This window comes from Mirounga leonina, unplaced genomic scaffold (genome assembly GCF_011800145.1).
Source record: "Mirounga leonina isolate KUSES-001 unplaced genomic scaffold, KU_Mleo_1.0 Mir_115, whole genome shotgun sequence".
In the NCBI taxonomy this organism is placed as follows: domain Eukaryota; kingdom Metazoa; phylum Chordata; class Mammalia; order Carnivora; family Phocidae; genus Mirounga; species Mirounga leonina.
Genome location: NW_023270268.1, coordinates 34195504 through 34221647, shown reverse-complemented (window position 1 = coordinate 34221647; position 26144 = coordinate 34195504). Strand labels below are relative to the sequence as shown.

At 36.4% G+C, this 26144-nt stretch overlaps 1 protein-coding gene and 1 pseudogene across 6 annotated transcripts in view; both read left to right on the top strand.

The window, feature by feature from the left end:
- Positions 1 to 26144, top strand: part of CEP70 (centrosomal protein 70) — a 106131-nt gene that overhangs the window by 42687 nt on the left and 37300 nt on the right. For 3 of the 6 annotated variants that reach the window (XM_034995662.1, XM_034995674.1, XM_034995681.1), the window contains 6 exons: positions 2200 to 2290; positions 4131 to 4252; positions 6539 to 6629; positions 6776 to 6899; positions 7239 to 7419; positions 21848 to 22017. In XM_034995662.1, coding sequence (XP_034851553.1) covers positions 4238 to 4252; positions 6539 to 6629; positions 6776 to 6899; positions 7239 to 7419; positions 21848 to 22017 — 581 coding nt within the window. In that variant the 5' untranslated portion in view covers positions 2200 to 2290; positions 4131 to 4237. Of the gene's footprint in view, positions 1 to 2199; positions 2291 to 4130; positions 4253 to 6538; positions 6630 to 6775; positions 6900 to 7238; positions 7420 to 21847; positions 22023 to 26144 lie in introns of all 6 variants that reach the window. The other 3 variants (XM_034995669.1, XM_034995688.1, XM_034995692.1) reach the window with 2 other exon arrangements.
- On the top strand, positions 11813 to 12935 carry LOC118004402 (annotated as a pseudogene).

Below are 26144 nucleotides of genomic sequence, written 5' to 3'. Positions count from 1 at the left end.
TCATGACCTGAGCTAAAGGCAGATGCTTAACCAACTGAGCCACCCAGGGGCCCCTTAGCTATCTTTTTAAATCTTCACAAGACCTTATTTTATGTAGTCAGTGTCTCTTTACAGTATTCATTTCTTTGCTCTTTATTCCTTTCTGCATTTATGCCTTTTTAATCAAGGAATCTTTTGCATGAAGCATCTCCTTTAGAATTTTTTATAGAATAGATGTCAGATTTGTTTTGTTTGTTTGAAAATGTCTTATGCCCTTATTATTAGTGGATATTTTCACTAGATTTAGAATTTTAGATTGGCAGATCTTTCAGCACATTGTATATATTAGTCCACTGTTAGTTTCCATTATTACTGCTAAGAATTTAGCTGACATTTCAACTGTTACTCCTTTGAAGATAATCTTTTTTTTTTGTAATTGCTTTTAAGATTTTCTGTCTTTATTTCTCTGTACTTTAATATGATGTGCCTAGGTGTGATTTTTATTTTCCCTATTTTGTTTGCCATTTGCTGGGCTTCTAGAATCGGTGGATTTATGTCTTTCATTGGCTCTCAAAACTTCTTAGCCATTATGTCTTCAAATCCTGCTTTTCCATTTTTTCTCTATTTCTTGGATGCCAGTTATGCATGTATCCTCTCCATTTGAAGTAGAATGTCTGCTGTGTTTTCCTGAATGTAGCATAGAGAACTAAAAAGATGGAGTCTGTTCTACCTTCCCTTCATTTGTTCATTTAATTTTCTCTTCTGCTTTCTAATCTGCTGTTGAGCCTGTGATTTGAGATCTTACTTTCAGCTATTGTAATTTTTTGTTCTAAATTTTTATTCTTTTTCAAATCTGTTTTGTTTCTTTTTCAGTTTACAGTTCTCTGCCAAAAGTTTCAGGCTTTGATTTTTATTTCTTTGAACATTGTCAGCATAATTGTTTTATTGTCTCTGCCTAATAATTACAATACCAGAAGTCCTTCTTTCTTAGTTGGTTTCTTTTGACTGTTATTTCTGTCTCTGTATGCCTTGGTTATCTTTGTTTGCTGGATGTTGTATTTGAAATGTTTTTTGGTGGGGATAATTTAAGGCCTTTTTCCAGAGAAGATTTCATTTGCTTCTGCCAGGTGCAGGGAAGCACTTTTTTTTTTTTAAGTTTTATTTATTAGAGAGAGAGCAAGCACAGCAGGGCAGGGGAGGGGCAAAGAGAGGGAGAAGCAGACTCCCCACTGAGCAGGGAGCCCAAAGTGGGGTTTGATCCCAGGACCCTGAGATCACGACCTGAGCTGAAGGCAGATGCTTAGCCAACAGAGCCACCAGGTGCCCCATGAAAGTTTAATTTGAGACCTTCTTGAGATATTGGATGACTCAGAGGAGAGGAAACCAGGTTTCAGTTAATGGGACATATAGTTTACTTCTGGTTAACCCTTACCCTGAGCATTGTAGTCCTTACAGGAAAATTTTAAATGGGGGGGTGGGGTGCGGCATTTTCACAGCTCTTTCTTTGGATTTCCAAATGCCTTTAGGGAAAACGTGGGTTCTCATCTCCTCGATTTTTTGCCTGGTAATTCCTCGTTATTGTGTTAGTCCTTTAATGCTTGTAAGAAAAATAATTTAATGTCTTTTTTTTTTTTTTTTTTTTAGTTTTAAGTAACCTCTACCCCCAACATGGAGCTCAAACTCATGACCCCGAGATAAAGAGCTGCATGCTCTACCGTATAAGCCAGCCAGGCACCCTGAGTTTAATGTACTTTATTCAGCTTTTTTTGTTGCCCTTTGGAGACAGAGCTGCCTACTCCACCATTACCAAAAGTAGACTACTTATCTCATGGAATTTAGTCTTACCTAGACATATTTTTGTAAAACAGATGTATGAGGTCATTATCTGGGTAATTTGTAGAAAACATCTAAGCTAATACATGATGCTATGATTAGGTAAGATCCGTTTTGTTTAGCATACTTTTTATGTAACAACTGCCACTTATCTATAAGTTTCTATATGCCAGGTATCTCATTCTAAGTACTTTCTACTTGTCTGACTTAATTTAACCCATAAGGTGTAAGTATTACTGTATTCTTTCTTTTACAGATGAAGAAATCAGTGCTCAAATAGGTTAATGAGTTTGTCAATGTCATATATAGTTTAATAAATAGTTAAGCTAGTAGTCACTCAGGCTATCTGACTCTGAATGCTAAACTGCTATACTTTACTCTTTATAGTGCTACAGGAACATATAACAAGAGGACTTGATCTGGTCATGGGATTAGGGGAGTTTTTCCTGAAGAAAGAAATCTGAGCCAGGATCTGAAGGTCAAGTATAAGTTAACTAAGTGAAGAATAGGATAAGAGTGGCCAGGCCTTGAATCTGGAGAGAGATGACATTTTGACGATTTGAAAGAGGTCCAGTGTGGTAGTTAGGGAGGTTGTCAGAATATGTGGCTCCACACTCTTTGGGGGAGTATCTTACATTGATATCTACCACCATTGTGTCTGGTCTATAAGGGAGTATTCTTCCCACTTTAAAATGCTGATTGACCCTTGATGGTGAATATGGTAGGATGAACACAGCACCACCTCTGAAGTATTCTTGCCAGAAAATACTGAACCTGAATCTAATAAAGCCTCTAAATGTAACCAGTTTACAAGAAATATAGGGGATGGAGAAATAGGCTAAAAGACAAGAATACAGTAAGACAAATCTGAAATAGGGGGAGTTTTGCAAGACAGATGGCCTATTTTTTCAACAAAAAGGGGATAGGACTGCTGTAGATTAAAAGAAACTTTAGAGTGCCACATGTGAACATTGTTTGGATCCTGATTTGGAAAAAAAATAAAAAAGACATTTTGGGAAAAATTGAACCTGGACTAGGTATTAAGTGATAGTAAGAAATTATTAATTTTATTTGGTGTGATAATGGTATTGAAATTGTGTTTAAAAAATTTGTATTTGTTAGAGATATATACTGAAATAAGAGTGTGAAGAAGAAATAAGAATGGAAAAATACTGGCTTTCACTGAAGCTGTATTCATGGGTTTATTATACTCTTTCTCTATTTTTGTGTATTTCTGAAAATTTCTCTAATGAAAAGTTAAAACTAACTGAAAGATTTGTAAAAGCAGGAGGGATTAACATTGTGGGTGACTGAGTTGTTGAAAGAGACCAAAGCTTAAAGGGGAAATAGTATGATACCAAGCACAAAAGTGGCAGAATTTGAGAATTTGTAACATGTTATTAGGTTTATCTGAAAATAAGGTGGAAAGACTATACCCCATAGACCAGACTTAAGGGTGACTGGTAAATTGTTTAGTTGGATTTCGCTATCTGAAGCAGCATAAAAGGGGAGAAGGATGCTTTCGAAGAAATACTGACCTGGCAGCCAGGAGGCCTACTTCTTTTCTTATTAATCCTGAAAAGATCATTTCACCTCTCTGGGTGTCAGATGGTTGTACCTGTTGTATTGCTACAGCTCTCCCGTATGTTTCTCTGCCAGCTACGAACAGCTAGGGATTTTGGATTAAACAATATCCAAGGTCTGCTAAAGATCTAAAAGTTCATGATGCTAATGAATGTGTGTGATTGTGCCTCTTGAAAGGAGGAATTATACCTACATGTCAAACAATCCAAGAAATTTTTTTCCTGTAGGATGATAGAGTCTTAGATAACAAGAAGAAGTGATGGTAGGGTAGACTGAATATAAATTTTTGTGTCTGCCAGTCACACAGAATCCTTTTTGCTAGCTTCTGATCTACTTAGAAATAAAGACTACCTAAGAAAGTGGCATTGCATTTACCCTTGGAGTTAGTCCAGTGAATTGTTAAACTGGCCTGTAACTTTGGGTCAGGTATGGTTTTTTTAGTTTTTCAGGAAGCAGTTTCCAAAAGAGAGCAGTTTATTTATTAGTAGCACATGCTTTGCACATTTAGTTAAAACAGATAGTTCGTGTGTGTGTGTGTGTGTGTGTGTGTAAAACCCATAATGTTTTATTTCTAGAGGAGAACTAAGATAGCGTTTATTCTAATCATTCTTAAGATCAGCTTTCTAAGAAGTCATACAAGTTTTGACACAGGAATGGCTTAAATTGCCTAAGAGTTATAGGTTCTTTTAAATATTTCCTTTAACACCTATTGCACTTTTTCTTTTTTCATTTAGACAACGTGAATATTTTTTCTTGCCAGTCTACTTCTTCTGATTTCACAAAAGATATATCTCCAGCAGCCCCTAAAGCCTAGGAGTCCAGTAAATCATCAAACACACTCATGACTGAAAAACAGGTAAACAAAATATTTGACCCAGTGTTTCTTGAAGTATGTGCCAAAGAATACTACATCTACATATGTGAAAAATCTTAAAAATCCTTAAAAGGATTCTTTAGTAAAATAATTTGGGGAAATGTTGGGTTAAAGATTATTTAATGATTTCATTATTCTGAGACTTCACAATACTATTCATAAGGAGGCTTTAGCATACAGTATTTCCTGTTTATTTAACATTAATCTCATGAACATTTCATTAGTGTTCTGTAGCACATACTTTAGAAAATATCATTCTTAGCGCTTTTCAAGAATTTTCAGTTACATTATTCTTTTCTCAAAAGAGGTATCAGAACAATATATATATATCATTTGATCATTCAAAATGTGTGACACTGGGGCTCCTGGGTGGCTCAGTCATTAAGCATCTGCCTTCAGCTCAGGTCATGATCCAGGGTCCTGGGATTGAGCCCCGCATCGGGCTCCCTGCTCAGCAGGAAGCCTGCTTCTCCCTCTCCCACTCCCCCTGCTTGTGGTCCGTCTCCTGCTGTGTCTCTCTCTGTCGGATAAATAAATAAAATCTTAAAAAAAAAGTGTGACATTATTTACAGAGTACTTGGTTTTTATGAGTCATAGTAGACACTGAGATGTTCACACATTTGGCTCCTAAACCAGATATCTTCAATAATTTTAATTCTGGGTCAAGTATCTTGTGACCAGAAGACCTACAACATAAATAAGGGAAAAGAGTGTAGGAGGGAAAAGAAGTGTGGAAAGGATAAAGAAGGTGAAGAAAAAGTCAGCAGTCAAAAGGAAAGATTTGGTGCTGTTAGTAATAGTGCTATCATAGTCATAAGGGTAATTTGTTCCTCTTTTGTCTTGAGAGATTCTTTAATGTTTAGGGGCATTTAGATGTGGAAAATAATACTTTTATATATATTTTGTCTTTTGCCTAAATTATTAATCTTTAAGCTATTACAGTATTTAATACTATACATCGCTAGTGAAAACTTGTGCAAATTTTATTTTTCAAGCACTTAAACACTGATTGAAAATTCACCCAAATTGCCTTTTCAAATATACATTAATAATTTAAAAAATAAGTCACTTCACACAGTGATTTCAAATTCATTTAAAAGACTTATAAACTGTTATCATGGATTTAAATGTCTAATTAAAAAAAACCATCTCTATTTTTATTCTTATCTGTATTGTATGTACAATATTGTATTTACCTTTTTCTTTCCATTAATATGTTTTTATTTACTTAATCTAGAGAGTTAGGGTTCCCCTCTCAGGTTTATGGCATAAGTAAGCACTTATTTAGAATCAGGGATATAAAACTTGGGAGTGTCTTTCAGAGTGATTCTACTAGAATCAGTTACCTAGATGGACAGACTCCTTTTTATAGTTAGACCTTGTCCATTATACAAGGGACTATCTGCATTATTGGTCTTGACCATTCAGATGTTTTGATTTTTTTTGTGTGTGTGTGACCCTACTCATTAAGTGATACTTGTTTCTGAGTGACTTGTATTTAATTTACTAGTCAGTTAATATGACCTAATATGCAGCTGTTTTTTTTTTTTTTTTTTTTTTAAACCTTGGGTCAGAGGGGAGGGAGAAGCAGACTCCATGCTGAGCAGGGAGCCGGATGTGGGGCTTGATCCCACAATTCTGAGATCATGACCTGAGCTGAAGTCAGATGCTTTACTGACTGAGCCACCCAGGTGCCCCGCAGCTGTTTCTTTTGAGTAGGGCTTGGTGTGATTCAGTTAAACAAAAAAACTAAGGTCTGTTTGGTTCACTGAAATTATAAGGTGTTGGTGTTTTTGTTTTAATTTATCCATTAAGACCATACATATGAGTATGGAATTATATAATGTAATTATTTGTGCTTATTTGCATTCTTTTTGGTCTGCTAATTTTGTTAGAAATTTGTTTTAATTTTAATCATTATATGTGCATAAAAAATTCATATTAGGGGCGCCTGAGTGGCTCAGTCGTTAAGCATCTGCCTTTGGCTCAGGTCATGATCCCAGGGTCCTGGGATCGAGCCCCGCATCGGGCTCCCTGCTCCGCGGGGAAGCCTGCTTCTCCCTCTCCCACTCCCCCTGCTTGTGTTCCCTCTCTCGCTGTCTCTCTCTCTGTCAAATAAATAAATAAAATCTTTAAAAAAAAAATTCATATTAAAAAACTTCGGAGAAAAAGTTCCATTATTTTGAAAACAAGGAAATTATATTCGAGGGGGTGTTTCTTCACTTTATATGTTAAAGTTGATCCTTTTCTTGTGGCTTATAATTACAGCGGGAAGAAGCAGAATGGGAAAGCATAAATGTGCTGTTGATGAGGCATGGCCTAAAACCTTTGTCTCTAGTCAAAAGAACTGATCTTAAAGGTAATCAGATCCTATTCTTGCTGTTCCTATTCTTGCTAGATCCTATTCTTTCTTGTTATGGTAAAAAATTTTCCTTGTAAAACTTTCTATCTTAAAATTTTTTTGCCTTTTATTTTTACCATCTGTGTTATATTCCAAAAACGTAGATCTCATCGTTTTTGACAAACAGTCATCACAAAGGATGAGGCAGAATTTGGAAACATTGGTGGAAGAAACAACACGTCAACAGAACATGATCCAGGAGCTCATAGAAACTAATCAGCAGCTTAAGTAAGAAGATAGAAAGAATTCTCTTTTGAATTGTTTATGTGCAAGTGGTATGCATTCTAAAAATAATTGCCTTGAAAAGAATCTTTGGTTTTTAAATCAAAATTTTAAAAAAATTTTCTGTTTTGATTAAATATTAAGTTTAAAAATATTTTAATAGGTAAATCTGTCAGTAATAGATATGTAATGGTGCCCTATATTTCTCCTATTGATTTGTGTTATATGATGGAAATTTTAAGAATGCAAAGAAATTTTAGAAATTCATTATATTGTTAGATGGGCATGTTTGTTGATGTGATTTACCTTTATTACTAAGGGAAGCAATTGTGTGTCTATTATTAGAAATGAACTTCAGTTAGAACAAAGCCGAGCAGCCGATCATGAACAACGAGCTAATGACTTGGAACAAATTATGGAGAGTGTGAAGTCCAAAATTGATGAATTGGAGGATGAATCTCTAAATAGGGTTTGCCAGCAGCAGAATATAATAAAAGATCTTCAAAAGGAGCATAAAGCTTTACAGGTATTGATTATGTGTTTTCATAGATGGTAGTACTAAAACAGCTCATTAAGGTCACAGGTGACTTCTTTGTTGCTTAATTCAATTGTCTTTATCTTATTGATCTATTACTATTGCCTTCTTAAAGTTCTTTCTTTGTTTGGTTTCCAGAATATCCTCTCCTCTGGTTTTCCTCTAACCCCACTGGTCATTCTTTAATTCCTTTGCTGGTTCTTCTTATCTTCCTATCCAATTAGTGCTGGGATTCCCCAGTACTCATTCTTAGACTTTTCTCTTTCCTGTGTATTCTGACTCCCTTGGTGATGTTCAGTCTAATGCATAACATAAATTCATTCATAATTTTAAATCTGTAGCCTAGGTATCCTCCCTTAATTCCACACTTATACCTTGCAGCCTACTTGATATCTCTACTGAATGTTTAAAAGGCATCTTGAACTTTAAATGTAAAATGGAGTTCCTGAATTTCTTCCCAGAACTTTTTCTTTTAGTGTTCACTCCAGTCCAGGTCACCTTCATTTCTCTCTTACCTGTCTCTTGGTCTCCCTGTTTCCACCCTTGCCTTTTTTGGTATGCTTTCAACATAGTAGCTCTGAAACCTCTAATGGCTTTCCTTCCTCTTTAGAGGAAAATCAAAAAGTCTTACCATGACCTCTAAGGTCTTACATGGTTTGGCTTCCTGTTACCTTCTAATTTCATCTAGTTTACTCCTTGCTTATTCTACTACAGTCACACTGACGTTATTGCTCTTTTTTTTTTTTTTTTTTAGTGAGGTGGAGGGGAGAGAGAAAGAGTGCATGAGCAGGTGTGAGCAGGTGGGGGAGGGGCAGAGGGAGAGAGAGAATCTTAAGCAGGCTTCATGCTCAGCATGGAACCCAGTGAAGGGCTCGATCTCACAGCCTTGAGATTATGACCTGAGCTGAAATCAAGAGTCAGACACTTAACCAACTAAGTCACCCAGGCGCCCCATGTTCTTGCTCTTCCTTGAACATTCTCACCTCAGGGCCTTTGTACATTCTGTTATTTCTTTTTCCTTTGCACTGCATGCTTTTTCCCAGTTAGTTGCGTGACTTGTTCTCTCCTTTCTTGGGTGTCACCATCTCTCAGGTGACAGTACTTTCCTGAGTACTTTACTTATGGTTACCAGTTCCATCCCCTACACATCATACTGCCTTCCCCGATTTAAATTTTATCTATAGTTCTTACCATCATCCAACATGCTAACATACTATATACTTTGTTTTGTTTATATATCTCCCTGTGTTAGAATGTAAGTTCCATGAAGGCAAATATTTTTGTCTGTTTTATTATTAATAGTCGATGCTCAAATATTTGAGTTATTGAATTAAATTTACATAACATTTTTATGAAATATCCTTTGTGATTATAAGTTGGGTTACTTTTCTTTTTATATAAATAACAATATTGTAACACTGAATGCTTTATTTTCTAATTTTAAAAAACTTGTTTTAAAACATGGGCATTTGTTATAATTAGAAGAAAATAAATCTTTTGTAGTGATAATCAATTTTAGTTGTATGAGTTATTACAGATTCTTACAAATATATCTTTATGAACATCAGATCCTTAAAGTGGTTTTGTTGGCACAACACTGTATTTACCTACTGCACACAGGGATTTAGGCTGCCTAAAAGGGATCAGTACTCATCAGGCTGGGTCTAGATGTCCATTCAGTTTATGCTGGCAGCATTGGAAGGATCAGATGAGTTAATATAAAGTCCAGGGGGTCAGAGAATCAGCCAGAGACCATAGGGAGTTCTGGTATGAGGACAGAGGCAGTTGGTGTTCCGCCCTCATTTAGACTGCCAGCTTGGGGTACACAGTGCTAGAGCTGCTGGTGTTGATCATAACTCCAGAGAAGATAGCCAAATCTGTTTTTATTACTTACCAGTCGACAAAATCCTCAGCCATTAGGATGTTATGTTTTTAGGTTGGCTTTGTTAAGTAGTTTTCCTCATCAATGGAGCATTATAAAATTATAAAGTCTCTCTAAAAGGAGGAGGGAGTTTGGAAATATTTCTATATGCATTTGATTTTGACCTTTCTCCCAGAGGGTGTGTGAAACCCTAGACCACTTAACACATCAACTTATTGATGTGAGAAAGCAGCCATCAGGAGCTGTTAAAGGTGCTAGGTCCTTGGTTGACAGAGGGAGTTGAGGTGGAGGATACAAGTGTTATTTTTCTAGGAAGATATCTATTTATCTCTTCAAAGAGGTTGATATATAAACAATTACAAAAGTTAAAATATTGGAACATAAGACATATGAATTTACCAGGGTTTTAGGCACTGCAAAGAACTGTTACTTGAAGGTTCATTGGTAAGGGATGACTTGTATTTTTCCATCAAATAGTTCCATGTGTCATAATGACTTGTAGTATTATTAGCTTTCTATTGCAGATCCCAGAGATTTTTTAATATAACTTATAAATTGGTACAGAGGAAGTCTCATGTTCCAGTCTGCCATGGAAGGGAACAGACAGAATTAAGACTAGGGTATGGACACCTGGTGTTGGGGGAAGGCTGTCTATGCTAAATTGATCAATTGAAATTAGTTGTTTGTTTTTAAGTCCCTGAAGGGTACTTTAGAGTATTCACAGAAATTGGCCAACCCAAGGAATTTCTGTCCTGACAGTGTAGCTCGATTGTCCCATACCATTACAGACTAGTCATACATTCTGTTTCATACTAGTCAATCTGTGCTTTCTTGGGGAAGATGGGAAGTGCCCCTGGAAAACCCTTATTTCACCATTTATGGCACATTCTTCTTATTTTGGCATACAGTTTCCAATTTAAAATGCTTTAGTGTTGCTTGTTTTGCAATTGAGAGAAAGGAAATGTTGATCTTTTATGTATGTGGCAGAGAAGTCAAGGAAATCAATAGATGTTTGACAACAGTATATTGAAAGATTGCTAGGGAAATGCAGAAACCAAAAGACAGTATTATATTTGCAGTTTTTATGTTCTGCCATGCAGTTTCTCTTTGTACTTAGATGAGTGTGTTGACTTCTTTGGATGTAGTTTTATAAACTCTTAGGTTCTTTAAATTTCTAAACAGATAATTTTTTAGTTTTAAGTCAGTGTGATCTGTATCAGGATATAATTCTCCCTCTTTGCAAAAATGATGGTGCTATTCATAGGGAGTATATAGATTGGTAAACTGATTTTAACTGTTATTTAGTGGTTACTTCAAAGATTAAAATATGTATTCTTTTCTGAAGGGGGGGAAATCGGAGGGGTGGACGAACCATGAGAGACGATGGACTCTGAAAAACAAACTGAGGGTTCTAGAGGGGAGGGGGGTGGGAGGATGGGTTAGCCTAGTTATGGGTATTGAGGAGGGCATGTTCTGCATGGAGCACTGGGTGTTATGCACAAACAATGAATCATGGAACACTACATCTAAAACTAATGATGTAATGTATGGGGATTAATATAACAATAAAAAATAAAAAAAAAATATGTATTCTTTTCTCAAAATCTAATGTTACTTGGCTACTGGAAGTCCTAGCCACAGCAGTCAGACAAGAAAAAGAAATAAAAGGTGTCCATATTGGTGAGGAAGAAATTAAAATGTCACTATTTGCAGATACATGATACTATACATAGAAAATGTATAAAGACTATCAAAGGGTGCCTGGGTGGCTCAGTCAATTAAGTGTCTAACCCTTGATTTTGGCTCAGGTCATGATCTCAGGATCATGAAATTGATTCTCATGTTGGGCTCTGCGCTGGGCATGGAGCCTGCTTAAAGTTCTCTCTCCCTCTCCCTCTGCTTCTCTCCCCTCCCCATACTTGCTCTCTCTTTCTCTCAAAAAGAGAGTATCAGATAACTATTAGAAATAATAAATGATTGGGCGCCTGGCTGGCTCAGTTGGTTAAGTGACTGCCTTCGGCTCAGATCATGATCCTGGAGTCCTGGGATCGAGTCCCACATCGGGCTCCCTGCTCAGTGGGGAGTCTGCTTCTCCCTCTGACCCTCCTCCCTCTCATGCTCTCTCTCTCTCTCATTCTCTCTCAAATAAATAAATAAAATCTTAAAAAAATAATAATAAATGATTTCAGTAAAGTTGTAAGATACAAAATTAATTCACAGAAATGGGTTGTGTTTCTATACACTAATAATGAAGTAGCAGAAAGAGAAATTAAGAATTCCATTTATAATTGCACCAAAAAGAATAAAATAGCTAGGTATAAACTTAACCAAAGAGATAAAAGACCTGTACTCTGAAAACCATAAAACGTTGATGAAAGAAATAGAAGACAACACAAGCAAATGGAAAGATATTCTATGCTCATGGATTGGAAGAATTAAAATGTTAAAATGTCCATACTACCCAAAGCAATCTACAGATTCATTGCAGTCTCTTTCAAAATACTAATAACATTTTGACAGAACTAGGACAGATAATACTGAAATTGGTATGGAACCACAAAACACCTCAAGTAGCCAAAGCAATCTTGAGAAAGAACACCAAAGCTGGAGGTATCATAATTCCAGATTTTAAGATAGGCTACAAAGCTGCAGTGATCAAAATAGTATGGTATGGACTGATTGAATTCCATGGGCATGGGAGCCTCTCCAGGGAGAGAGTGTGAGAGATGGACAAATGGATTCATTTAGAGCTGTGGAACAGGATGCCCTCTGATGTGAAGAACTTGTCCTGGACAACTGCCAATTGATTTAAGGCAAAATCAAAGGCCTCACAGATGAATTTGAAGAACTAGAGTTCTTAAGTGCAGTCACTGTAGGCCTCACCTCTGTCACGAACTTACCAAAGTTAAACAAACTTTCGAAGCTTGAACTAAGTGATCACAGAATCTCGGGGGGCTGGAAGTATTAGCAGAAAAGTGTCCAAACCTCATGCATATAAATTTTAAGTGGCAACAAAATTAAAGTCCTCAGCACAATAGAGCCACAGAAAAAGAAAACCTCAAGAGCTCAGACCTTTTCAGTTGTGAGGTAACCAACTGAAGCTCCTCTTGCAGCTCACGTATGTTGGTGGCTACAACCAAATGACAGGGAGGCCCCTGACTCAGATGTCGAGGGCTATGTGGAGGACCTGGATGACAATGAGGAGGACAAGGATAAGGAAGAATTATGATGAAGATGCTCAGGTAGTGGAAGATGAGGAGGATGAAGAGGAGGAGGAAGGAGAAGAGGAGGATGAAGAGGGTTATAATGACTGGGAAGTAGATAATGAGGAAAATGAAGAAGATGTTGGTGAAGAAGAAAGGGGTCAGAAGTGAAAATGAGAACCTGAAGATGAAGGAGAAGACGATGACTAAGTGGAATAACCTATTTTGAAAAATTCCTATTGTGATTTGACTATTTGTACCCCTAACTACCCCCCCAGTCCCATCCCCCAAAACTTACTGTTTTCTGATTGTAATGTTGCTGTGAGAATGAGAGGGGAAAAGTATACTGTGGGTTGTGGGGGGAGGGAGGGCAGGAGGGAGTAGAATAAAATGCTGTTTTTATTGCAAGAAAAAAAAAAAGACAGATGAAAGGAACCAAATAGAGAGCCCAGGAATAAACCCATAGTTATATGGTCAATCTATGACAGAGGTTGCAAAAATATGCAATGGGAAAAAGTCTGATTAACGATGCTGGGAAGACTGGACCTCTACATGCAGAAGAATGAAACTGGGCTACTTTTTTACACCATGCACAAAAATAAACTCAAAAAGGATTGTGAGACCTGAAACCATAAAACTCCTGGAAGAAAACATAGGCACTAATTTATTGACATTGGCCTCAGTAACGTTTTCCTACATATGTCTCCTCAGGCAAGGGAAACAAAGTAAAAATGAACTATTGGGATTATATCAAAATAAAAAGCTTTTTACAGCAAAGGGAACCATCAACAAAATGAAAAGACAACCTGCTGCATGGAAGAAGATATTTGCAAATGATATATCCATCAAGGGGTTAATATCCAAAATGTATAAAGAACTTACACAACTCAACACCAAAAAACCCCCCAATCTAATCAAAATATGGGCAGAGGACCTGAATAGACATTTTTCCAAAGAAGATGACATACAGATGGTCAACAAACACGTGAAAAGATGCTCAACATCATTAATCATCAGGGAAATGCAAGTAAAAACCCATCAGAAGATATTACCTTATACCTGTCAGAATGGCTAGAATCAAAAAGACAAGAAATAACAAGTGTTGGTGAGAATGTGGAGAAAAAAGGAACCCTCTTGCACTGTTGGTGGGAATGTAAATTGGTGTAGCCACTGTAAAAACCAAAATGGAGATTCCTCAAAAAACTAAAAATAGAAATACCATGTGACCCAGTAATTCCACTACTGTGTACTGGAATAGGTATTGGAATTAGTATAGGAAAAGATATCTGCACTCCTATGTTGATTGCAGCATTGTTTACAATAGCTAAGATACAGAAGCAACCCAAGCATCTATTGATAGATGAATGGATAAAGAAGATGTGATATACATTATTCAGCCATAAGAAAGAATGAGATCTTGCCTTTTGTGGTAACATGGATCGACCTAGAGGATATTATGCTAAGTGAATTAAGTCAGATGGAGAAAGACAAATACCATATGATTTCACTTACATGTGTGGAATCTAAAAGACGAATAAATAAAAAGTAGAAACAGACCCATAAATGGTTCTGGTGGTAGGGGGATGGTCAAAATGGGTGAAGAGGAGTGGAAGATACTTGCTCCTAGTTATGGAATGAGTAAGTCATGGGGTTTAAAGGTACAGCATAGGGAATATACTCAATGGTATTGTAGTAGCATTGTATGCTGACAAATGGTAGCTATACTTGTGAGTATAGCTTAAAGTGTACAGTTGTTGAATTACTATGTTGTATACCTGAAACTAATGTAACATTGCACATAAACTACTTCATTTAAAAAGAAATTTAGTATTACTTTGTAATTTTTACCTTATTCCGTGCCAGTACAACACCCAAAACAATTTTGCCACTCCCCAACTTGTTGTTGTATATTTTAATTCTCTATTTTTATTGACTCTCTACATTTTGTTACCACTGAACATTGAAATAACACAAAATATTTCTTTCCTGTTATTATTTAAATTTTTACAAAGCAGGAAAAAAAAATCTAGTTATATACTCTGCCCTAATTGTTATTTATTATTGAAATCACTCAGTGTAAAGCCACCAAGCTCTTTTATATACTTTTTTTCCATAAGTTCTTTAGCTTCAATTTTTTACTTTATGTTGGATTCATCTTTTGAGTTTACCTTTCTGAAATAACACACCAGACCATAAAACGGAGTGTTTCTCGGGGCCAAATGAAAAAATAGACCTAAAGTTGTTTTTTTTTTTTTTAAAGATTTTATTTATTCATTTGAGACAAAGAGATAGAGAGAGAGCATGAGCAGGGACAGAGGCAGAGGGAGAGGGAGAAGCAGGCTCCCCACTGAGCCAGGAGCCTGATGTGGGGCTCAATCCCGGGACCCTGGGACCACGACCTGGGCCGAAGGCATACACCCAACCATCTGAGCCACCCAGGTGCCCCTAGACCTAAAATTTTTTAAAGTCAGTAAGACATTCAGAATATATAACTGCTTTATAAGTACTGAAATCTAAGTAGGGAGGAAAGAGATATGGGAAGGAAAAGGACAATTCATGTGGCACAGGCTATTAAGATTGTTACTGGTGGGAGATTCTGTGTTGTGTGAATGGTCTTGGTTCTTGGATGCCCCACGAAAGATTTATATGGGAATCTGAACTCCAATAAAACAGCCAGAGGAAAGTAGCAAGCACAAGGCAGTTTATTAAGGACAGTACACTCTCAAGATGGGAGAGCGGGCAGGCCCAGAGATGGCGACTGCACTGGAGTTAGGGGTGTCTTTTCTTTTTATGTTTGCATAGGTTATGGGTCATAGCTACAGTGGTCTCTGAGGTTGTTTCCAGTCATCTAAGAGACTCCTACTGGTAGGGAGGGGGGTTTTCGGCCTTACAAGGTTCTTGCCAGAACTGTCTTGGCCATCTTCCCCCACGGGAAGGGAGGAGTCGAAACCACAGTGTAAATGTAATGAAGATGTAGGTTATTGTAGGGCACAGGCTGGAAAGAAGAATGCATGCTCTGCACCTGCTGTTCTTGATCTGATAGCCCTGGGAGGTGGGAATCTATGTAACCACTGTTCACCACCATCCTTGCCTCCAGCTCTTATTTAGCTAACTGCCTACTCTATCAAAATCAGCTATCTAGTTATCTTTCACTCAATTATTTCAAGATTCATTCATATTGCTGGATGTATCAGTAGGTAATACTTTTTTTATTACTGATAAGTATTCCATTGTATGGATATACCGCAGTGTATTTACCTGTTAGTGTACTTTTGAGTTGTTTCCAGTTTTTGGCCATTACAAATAAAGCTTACTAACATTTGTGTTCAACTCTTCTTGTGAACATATGTTTTTATTTCTCTTCACTAGATACCTAAGGCTATAATTGCTGAATGTATGATAAGTATATATTTAACTTTTTAAGAAACTGCCTGTGACTTACCTTCATTTTTTCAGTGTTCTTCAAGGAGCTTAAGTTCTTAAATTTGATGAAGTTCAACCTATCAATTTTTTTTAATAGATCATGCCTTTGGTTTGTATCTAAAAAAATGGTACCTAGCCCAAGGTCGCAGTATCCAGTTGTCCTACCACCATTTGTTAAAAAGAGTATCCTTCTCTACCAGATTCCTTTGTATTTTTGGTGAAAATCAATTTTTGTATGTGTGGGTCTACTTCTGGACTCTATGTTCTATTTCATTGATATATGTATCTGTCTTTATGGAAGTACCACACTGTTTTGATTACTGTTAATCTTGTAATCAGGCACTATAAGTCTTTTATATTTTTCTTTGTCAATGTTGTGTTGGCTATTTTAGGTCTTTTACATTTCTGTGTGAATTTTTGAATTAGCTTGTTGATTTCTACAAAAAAAGCCTGCTGGGATTTTATTGAGTACATAGATCCAATCAGGGAGAATGACATTTTAACAATATTGAATGTTGTGATCCATGAACATGATATTTCTATTTGTTTAGGTCTTTAATTTCTCTCAGCAATGTTTTTTTGTTTTGTTGTTACTGTTGTTGTTGTTTTTTAAGCCCTACACAGGGCTTGAACTCAGGACCCTGAGATCAACACCTGGGCTGAGATCAAGAGTCAGATGCTTAACAGACTGAGCCACCCAGGTGCCCCCTCTTAGCAATGTTTTGTAATTTGGGGTACACTGGTCTTTTTTACATGCTTTATCAGATTTATCTCTATTCAGTATTTTAATGGTATTGTAAATGCTTGATCTTTCTTTTTAATTTCCTTTTTTGTTATTTTCAAATATTTTATTTATTTATTTGAGAGAGGGAGGGAGAGCGAGAGAGCACAAGCAGGGGGAGTGGCAGAGGGAGAGGGAGAAGCAGGCTCCCCGCTGAGCAGGGAGCCCAATGTGGGGTTGGATCCCAGCTGGGATCATGACCTGAGCCAAAGGCAGGCACTTAACCGACTGAGCTACCCAGGTGCCCCTAAAAATTTTTATTTTATTTTAATTAATTAGTTATTCAAAGATTTTATTTACTAGAGAGCGCTTGAGAGAGATCACGAGCAGGGGGAAGGGATAGAGGGAGAAGCAGACTCCCCACTGATCAGGGATCCTGATGTGGGGCTCCATCCCAGGACCCTGGGATCATGACCTGAGCCGAAGGCACTTAACCAACTGAGCCACCCAGGCACCCTAAAGATTTTATTTTTTATTTTTTATTTTTTTTAAAGATTTTATTTATTTATTTGACAGAGAGAGACACAGCGAGAGAGGGAACACAAGCAGGGGGAGTGGGAGAGGGAGAAGCAGGCTTCCTGCCGAGCAGGGAGCCCGATGTGGGACTCGATCCCAGGACCCTGGGATCATGACCTGAGCCGAAGGCAGACGCTTAACGACTGAGCCACCCAGGCACCCCTAAAGATTTTATTTTTAAGTAATCTCTATACCCAGTGTGGGGCTCAAAGTCAAGACCCCTAGATCAAGAGTCATATGCTCTTCCAACTGAGCCAGCCAGATGCTGCAATTTTCTATTTAATTTCTTACTGTTCATTGCTAGTATATACAGAGAAATTGATTTTTCACCTTTTTCTGTTGTGGTAAATTATACATAACATAAACTTTACCATTTAAAAATATACACTTCAGTGGCATTAAGTACATTCATGTTATTGTGCATCTGTCCTCATCATCCATCTGCAGAACTTTTTTCGTCTTCCCAAACTGAAACACCATCCTCATTAAACAGTAACTCTTCATTCTTTGCTACCTCTAACTCTTGGCAACCACCATTCTACTTTCTGTCTTGTTACTTGACTACTGTAGATACGTTATATAAGTGGAATCCTACAATATATGTCCTTTTGTGACTGACTTATTTCATTTTAGCAAAATGTCTTCAAGATTTACCCATGTTATAGCGTGTGTTGGAATTTCCTTTTTAAAGCCAGATAACATTCTTTTGTGTATATATACCACATTTTGTTTACCCATTTAATCCATCAGTAGACACTTGGATTGTTTTCACCCTTGACTATTGTGAATAATACTGCTGTGAACATGGGTATACAAATGGCTATTCAAGTCCCTGCTTTCAGTTCTTTTGGGTTTATATCCAGAAGGGGAATTTGTTGGTCATATGGTAATTTTATGTTTAATTTTTTGAGGAACTGCAATATATTCCCTGGAGTTGCTGTACCATTTTATATTTCCACTAGCAATGCACTAAAGTTTCAGTTTCTCCACATCCTTACCCACACTTGTTATTTTCTTTCTTTTTTTTTTTTTTTAAAGATTTTATTTATTTATTTGACAGAGAGAGAGAGTGGCAGGCAGAGGGAGAGTGAGAAGCAGGCTCTCCACTGAGCAGGGAGCCTGACGTGGGGCTCGATCCCAGGACCCTGGGATCATGACCTGAGCCGAAGGCAGACACTTAACCGACTGAGCCATTCAGGAGCCCCGTTATTTTTTATTTTGTTGTGTTTTCAATAGTAACCATCCTAATGGATGTGAAGAGGTATCATTCTGGTTTCTATTTGCATCTTCCTAATGGTCAGTGATGTTGAGCATTCTTTTCAGGTGCTTATTGGTCATTTGTGTATGTTTTTTAGAGAAATGTCTATTCAAGTCCTTTCCTTGTTTTTTAATTGGATTTTGTTGTTGGTCTTTATTCTGGATACTGACTCCTTATATATATTATTTGAAAATATTTTCTCTCATACTGTGGGCTGTCATTTTACTCTGCTGATAGTGTCCTTTGGTGCACAAATGTTTTAAATTTGGATGAAGTCCAATTTATCTATTTTTTTTCTCTTGCTTGTGCTTTTTGTGTCCTATCCAAGAAATGATTGCCAAATGCAGTGTCATGAAGCTTTTGTCCTATGTTTCTTCTAAGAGTTTTAAAGTTTTATTTCATATATTTAGATCTTTGATCCATTTTAAGTTAATTTTTTTTGTATATGGTGTTAGATAAAGGTCCAACTTAATTCTTTTGCATATAGATATCTGGTTTCTCCAACAACAAAGCCTATTATTTTCTAATTGAGTGGTCTTGGTACTCTTGATGAAAATAATGTGATCCTATATCCACAGGATTATTTTTGGACTCTCTGTTCTACTCCATTAGTATATACATCTGTCTTTATGCCAGTATCACACTGTTTTGATTACTGTAGTTTTGTAGTAAACTTTGAAATCGGGAAGTGTGAGAGCTTTAACTTTTTCCTTTTCAAGATTGTTTTGGTTGTGTGGGGTCCCTTGAGATTCCATATGAACTTTAGGACCGATTTTTCTGTTTCTGCAAAAAATGTCATTGGGATTTTGATAGGGGTCGCACTGAATCTGTAGATCACTTTGGGTAGTATTGACCTCTTAACAATATTAAGTCTTCCAGTCTGTGAACACAGAATGTTTTTCCATTCGTCTGTGTCTTCTTTGCTTTCCTTTAGCCGCCTTTTTAAATTTTCAGTGTATAAGTCTTTTGACTTCTTGGTTTATTTCTATTTTATTCTTTTTGATGCTATTGTAAATGAAATTTTTTTTTAAGATTTATTTATTTTGAGAGAGAGAGAGTGGGGGTGGGTAGGGGCAGAGGGAGAGAGAGAATCTCAAGCAGACTTCCCACTGAGTGTGGAGCCCAACATGGGGCTCGATCTCACAACCCTGAGATCATGACCTGAGCTGAAATCAGGAGTTGAAAGCTTAACTGACTGAGCCACCCAGGCATCTCTGGAATTGTTTTCTTAATTTCCCTTTTGGATTGTTCATTGTTAGTGTATAGAAATGCAATTGATTTTTCTGTGTTGACTTCATATCCTGCTACTTTGCTGAATTCATTTATTAGTCCTAACGGTTTTTTTGTTTTGTTTTTTTTTTGTAGACACTTTAGATTTTCTGCATATAAGATCATATCATCTGCAAATATAATTTTACTTCTTTCCAAAATGGATGCCTTTTATTTCTCTTTCTTGGCTGATTACTCTGACTAGGACTTCCAGTACTATGTGGAATACAAGTAGCAAATGCAGGCATTTTTACCTTGTTTCTGATCTTAGAGGAAAAGCTTTCAGTCTTTCACTATTGAGTATGAGGTTCACTGTGGGTTTTTCCTAAATGGCTTTTATTATGTTTAGATTGTTTCCTTTTATTCCTAGTTTGTTGAGTGTTTTTATCATGAAAGGTATTGGATTTTGTCAAATGCTTTTTCTGTATCAGTTGAGATGATCGTATGTTTTTTTCCTCCATTCTGTTAGTGTGTATTACATTTGATTTTTCATATTTTTTAAAAAAGATTTTATTTATTAATTTGAGAGAGAGGGAAAGAGATAATGAGCAGGGGGAGAGGCAGAGGGAGAGGGAGAAGCAAACTCCCTGCTGACCCGGGAGCCCGATGTGGGGCTCAATCCCAGGACCTGGAGATCATGACCTGAGCCCAAAGGCAAACGCTTAACCATCTGAGCCACCCAGGCACCCCTGATTTTTCGTATGTTCAGTCATTCTTGCATTCCAGGAATAAATCTCACTTGGTCCTGGTGTACAGTCCTTTTAATATGCTGCTGAATTTGGTTTGCTAGTATTTTGTTGGTGATTATCTGCATGAGTGTTTTTAAGGGATATTGGTTTGTGGTTCTCTTGTCTTGTGTTGTCTGGCTTGGTATCAGGGTAATGTTGGCTTCATAGAATAACTTAGGAGAAATACAGTTGATTCTTGTATATTGCTCTTACACCTACAACCTTGCAAAACTGAATTATTAGTTCTAGTTTTATGGCTACTGTATAGATACAGGTGGAACAGGGACCCACATCACTTGGCTTCCAGATTGGGGCTGAGGCAGATGATCACTGGTTACGGGGAGTTGTTATGGTATCAGAAGCTGAGTCCCCTTTTCCCTTTGAGGTTATCTAAGTCTCAGAAAACTTGACACTATGGGCAGGTGAACATGTGCTTAGACAAGGCATTCTCTTCTGAAAATGGTATGTCTTAGTTATATACAGGTTAGATGGGGATGGGATTTCTCACTGAACTTAATAAAAAGTGTATTAATAACAACAGTGGTGGTGCTATTGATAATGAGCTTTCAAGGGACATTGAAGGATTGAAGCTAGGGAATAAAGGGAAACCAGGCCAGTGATATTTCATTGAAGACAAGGAAAAGAGTGTCCAAGATTTATATTCCTTTGTATAAATCTTGGGGTATATATTATTTCTTAATAATAATCCTGATTAGGGAGTTACTCTGAGTTTACTGTCTCCCATATTGCATAATTGCCTAAGGTGATCAAACCATCTGAAATCCTGAATCATCACTTAAGAATCTGAATTTTAAATACTGTTTCTTTTTTTTATATTTCTTTTTTTATTATTATGTTCAATTAGCCAGCATATAGTATATCATTAGTTTTTGATGTAGTGTTCCGTGATTCATTAGTTGTGTATAACACCCAGTGCTCACCACATGTGCCCTCCTTAATACCCATCATCGTGTTACCCCATCCCCTCTGAAACCTTCAGTTTGTTTCTAAATCCTCTTTCTTTTTAACATCCTTAATATTGGTCCCTTCCTGATTATTATTTTCATCTAAACCTATACATGAAATTATATCAGTTTTATGGAGTTCCTTTACTTATTACAAAAACTTGAATGCATGTGATTAATTATAAACTGTATTTTTCCTGTTTTACTTGTTATATTTTTTGTGTTTATGACTTATTAATGTTTTTGGAGCTTGCACCCATTTAAAAACAGTTCTTGAAGTTCTTGAATGAAGTATCTCAGTAGAAACTGAAGATGGCTTTGTGGACAATATTGTTAGGACACCATGTCCTAAATGTACGTATCATAATTATGTTTTTTGAAAAATTTCTTACAGGCAAAATGTCAGCATTATAAGGAAAAACGAATGGAGCAACAAGAGACTATTGCTTCTTTGCAAAAGGATATCTATAGATTAACAAAGGAGGAGGAAGAGCGCATTGTCACTCAAAACAGAGTGTTTGCTTATCTCTGCAAAAGAGTTCCTCATACCATCTTGGATAGACAGTAATGTATCCTATATAAACTGATATGTAGCTAGATTCACTATCATTTTTTAAACGGATTTTATGCTTGGGAATGGTTATATCTCTTATAAACTGGAGGAGTCTTCCTCCCACTCTTCTCTACTGCCCCTCCCCGTCCCCTCCCAAAGGAAGAAACTGGTCATTTGGCCTGGAGAAGTTCATGCTAGATTTTGCTTCCTTACTGGGTCATTTAATTTATTCCTTTGTCTCCTCTATTTCTCTAAACTGGAAGTTAGAGCTAAATTCAGATACAAATATTTTCTGGCAAAATACTTCATAGGTGGTAATGTATGCTTCTAACTGTAACATATCAGGAGGCACATATTGTCTAGTTGACTTACTCTTAAGGATGCTAAGATTGTTCAGGGGGTTAAATAGTAATCTCCTTCCGCTATAAAATTCCCCATCATTCCTTCATCTAATGGTTGACCCAATTGATGATTTTGCAAGACGGTGAGTTTTCAGTTCTCTTGTCGTCCCCCCCCCCCCCGAATTCTTCCATTAAAAAAAGCTTTTCCTATTGACTAGGGGCTGTTTGGTTGCCCTATGTGGTTTGTTACAGGGAAGGTAGAATTAATGCTCAGTTCTTTCATTTTAATTCCCACTCTTTAGAGTAAGGAGTTGATGCCCTTATGATTTCCAGTGATAAGCAATATGATTTTTTGTTTGTGGCTATCCTCTCTTTTTTCAAATGTTATTATTAACTCCTGGATTTTAATGATCATATTATTCTGTCTTTGGCCAATGGGAACTTCTTCATGTTGGTATTATACACCTTTGACCCAACCTCATTAATCTTTGTTAGATTTCTTACTTTTAGACAGAAGGCATATTCTATACATTTTTTTTTTTTTTTTTTTGCCCCAGAGCTCTTTTGGGGATGAATTCAGATATTTGTTAAAGCTAACACTAAACATTTAGAATTAACTAAATTAAATTTAAGATTAATTAATTAGATATTTCTTTTAGTCAGGAATGGTTTTTAGAGACCACAGTTTGGTGTTGGGGTTGCTTGTCATGCTTATAATGTTTATTATGTTGTCATTGGTTTAGGACTTTTTAGAAGAGTACAAGGAATTATGTATATTTCTGGGAAAAAACAAATCATTAATTTTTTTCCAGCTGAAGTTAACATTACAGGATTTTTATTTAAACTCTGATTCTATTGTAACTTTCCTTTTATACTAGAAATCCTTATTCCTAAGAACATTATATAACTATTTATTTGCTTTATTATATAACATATAAAAATAGCTTCAAAATAATACCATAATTACTGCTAACAATAAGTCTACTTTATGAAATTTAAATTTCTTTGCAATTATCTTTGACATTAATAATATAGGATACAAATACAGTGTTCTAAAATATCTTGAAATATTTCTTTGTATGTTTGTGTCACCAAATTAATATACAGTTAGATATGTTTCAATTTGTTTTCAATGTTTAGGGATTGCTTTTTTATTTTCCATTTACTTTTGAATATGTAAGACATTAATACAATTCCAAAGTCAAAACTAATTATTTATATTCAGAAAAGTTGTGTTTTCATTTCTGTCCCCTTGACCCCATTCCTTACCTTCCCCTCTAGGTAATTTTAAATGTTTTGTGTTATCTTTAGCAAATATAAGCAGTATGGATATTATATTCATATTTCCCCTTTTTGTATAAAAGGTAGCACCATGTTTTTTTCACTTAATAGTATAAACTAATTACATTCTAACTAGTCTTAAGTATTTACATAGTAGGACTGGGGATCTTTACTAACTAGGTATTTCTATTTTACTATAAAAATAAATGAGGTCTCATATAAATTAAAAACAAGTTAAGACTATAGATTTTGATAATTATTTAAGAAAGAATACACACATATATAATTTTCATCCTTTTGAAGGAAGAACAAGGACAAAAATTTAAAAATTACAATTAAAATACCATAAAAATAGAGATAGGTGTGAATAAATTTTGAAAAGGGAAAAGCAGAGAAAGAAAAATAAGGGTAAGGAAGAACAAAAAGAAGGAAAGAGAGACAATTACAGTGGGAGAAATAGGGGAGTAAGAGACATGGAGGAAAGGGAATGAAAACAAGTACAAAAACCAGCCAATTTGAGTGAGTCAGACAGTGAGTAAAAGAAAAGCATTGAGATAACTTATCATGTACCATATGAAGTCAAGCTAATTCAGTTGTGAATTTATCTGATGACCTAGAGATTCTCTATTCGATTTGATTTTTAATAAAGCTAATTTTCAGTTTGAGACACAGAACTTAAAAATTGTGAATTAACCTTATTAGAAATACATGAGTTGTAACTACTACAACTATTGTTAAAAGTTAGAAAGGCAAAAAAAAAGTTACAAAGGCATTGGGAAAAACAATATAGAACATACACAGATGAGTAAAACTATGTTTCATGCCATTTATGGATCTGATAGTCTAACTGGGTAGATAGACACATACTGAGGTAAATAAAATACAAGGCAGATAGTGGTATGTGCTACAGTGATGGGGCAAATAGGATACTAAGTCGACATGACAGGAGAGATTCGTTTCCTTTGAGGAATATGGTAATGACCAGAAAGGCTTCATGAAGGAGATAACTTATAAACTAGATTATTAGGAACTATAGAATTTTAGTAGGCAGAGGTAAGGGAAAGGTTTTTTTTGTTTTGTTTTAAGATTTTATTTATTTATTTGACAGAGAGATAGCGAGAGCAGGAACACAAGCAGGGGGAGTGGGAGAGGGAGAAGCAGGCTTCCTGCTGAGCAGGGAGCCCAATGAGGGGCTTGATCCCAGGACCCTGGGGATCATGACCTGAGCCGAAGGCAGACGCTTAATGACTGAGCCACCCAGGTGCCCCAAAACCCCAGGATTTCTGATCAAAGAGATTAAACCCAGAGATAGAAAGACAAGTTAATAATCTCTTGTAATAGCCAAGGTTGGAGATTGCAAAGGCCTGAATTAGGGCCAAAAGAAAGGAGAGCTGTTGGTAAGATAGGAATTGTCAAGACTAACTGGCTGTAGATACTGGAAGAAGGACAGGAGTCAAAGCCAGATTTCAAGCTGGGTTTGGGGAAGAGGGATGGAAAGTGATGAATTCATTTATGGACATGTGCTTAGGCACCTTTTGTCAGCCGTGTAGAGATATCAGGCCTGTAGTTAGAAGGGTCAAACTCCAGAGAACTTCCATATTTCAGATAAAGGAAGAAAGTAGGCAGAAGAGGAGTTACATTTGGATGTCAGAATAACTAAGGAACAAAAGTATTTCAGGAAGGAGAGGTGATAAGAAGTGTTACATGCTTCCTCATCAGTGTTTGCCTTCTCACTGTCTTACTCAGAATTCTCAGTTTGACACACAATTAAGTCCTCCCTAAAAATTTATTGAAGGTATCCGGTAACAATCAGAATGAATGAAGTTTTCTGTGAAGGAAAAGATAGAGATGAAATGGTAGTGTAAGGGGGGTGGTCGGGGGAAAGGGTTTTTGAAGGATATAAAGGAAATTAAAGCATTTTTACAGGATAATATGAAAGCTGGTATGCGTTGAGATGGAGAAAGATTGAAAGAATAATCCAGAAAGTTGAAATATTAAAAGCACCATTGGTTGAATTAGCTCTGAAAAAAAGAGGAAGTTTCCCAAGGTGGGGAAATAGTATAAATTCTTGCTTTAAGAAGAATAACATGTGAGGGCGCCTGGGTGGCTCAGTTGGTTAAGTGACTGCCTTCGGCTCAGGTCATTATCCTGGAGTCCCAGGATCGAGTCCCGCATCGGGCTCCCTGCTCAGCGGGGAGTCTGCTTCTGCTTCTGACCCTCTCTCCTCTCGTGTTCTCTCTCTCATTCTCAGATGAATAAATAAAATCTTAAAAAAACATTTTTTTTCTAAAAAAAAAATAACATGTGAAAACAGTGTTATTTTTTTTTTTTGAGGATTTTTTAATCTACAAAAGCAGTACAGGTTTATAAAATTTCAAACAATATAAAAGCATGTAAAGTAAAATATATCTGCTTACTCCTCCTATTTCCCATATTCCAGAGATAATCACTTTTGATAGTTTGGTTTGTGTCCTTCCTAGTGTTTAACAATAGGAGTGCCATTGACATTTTGGGTG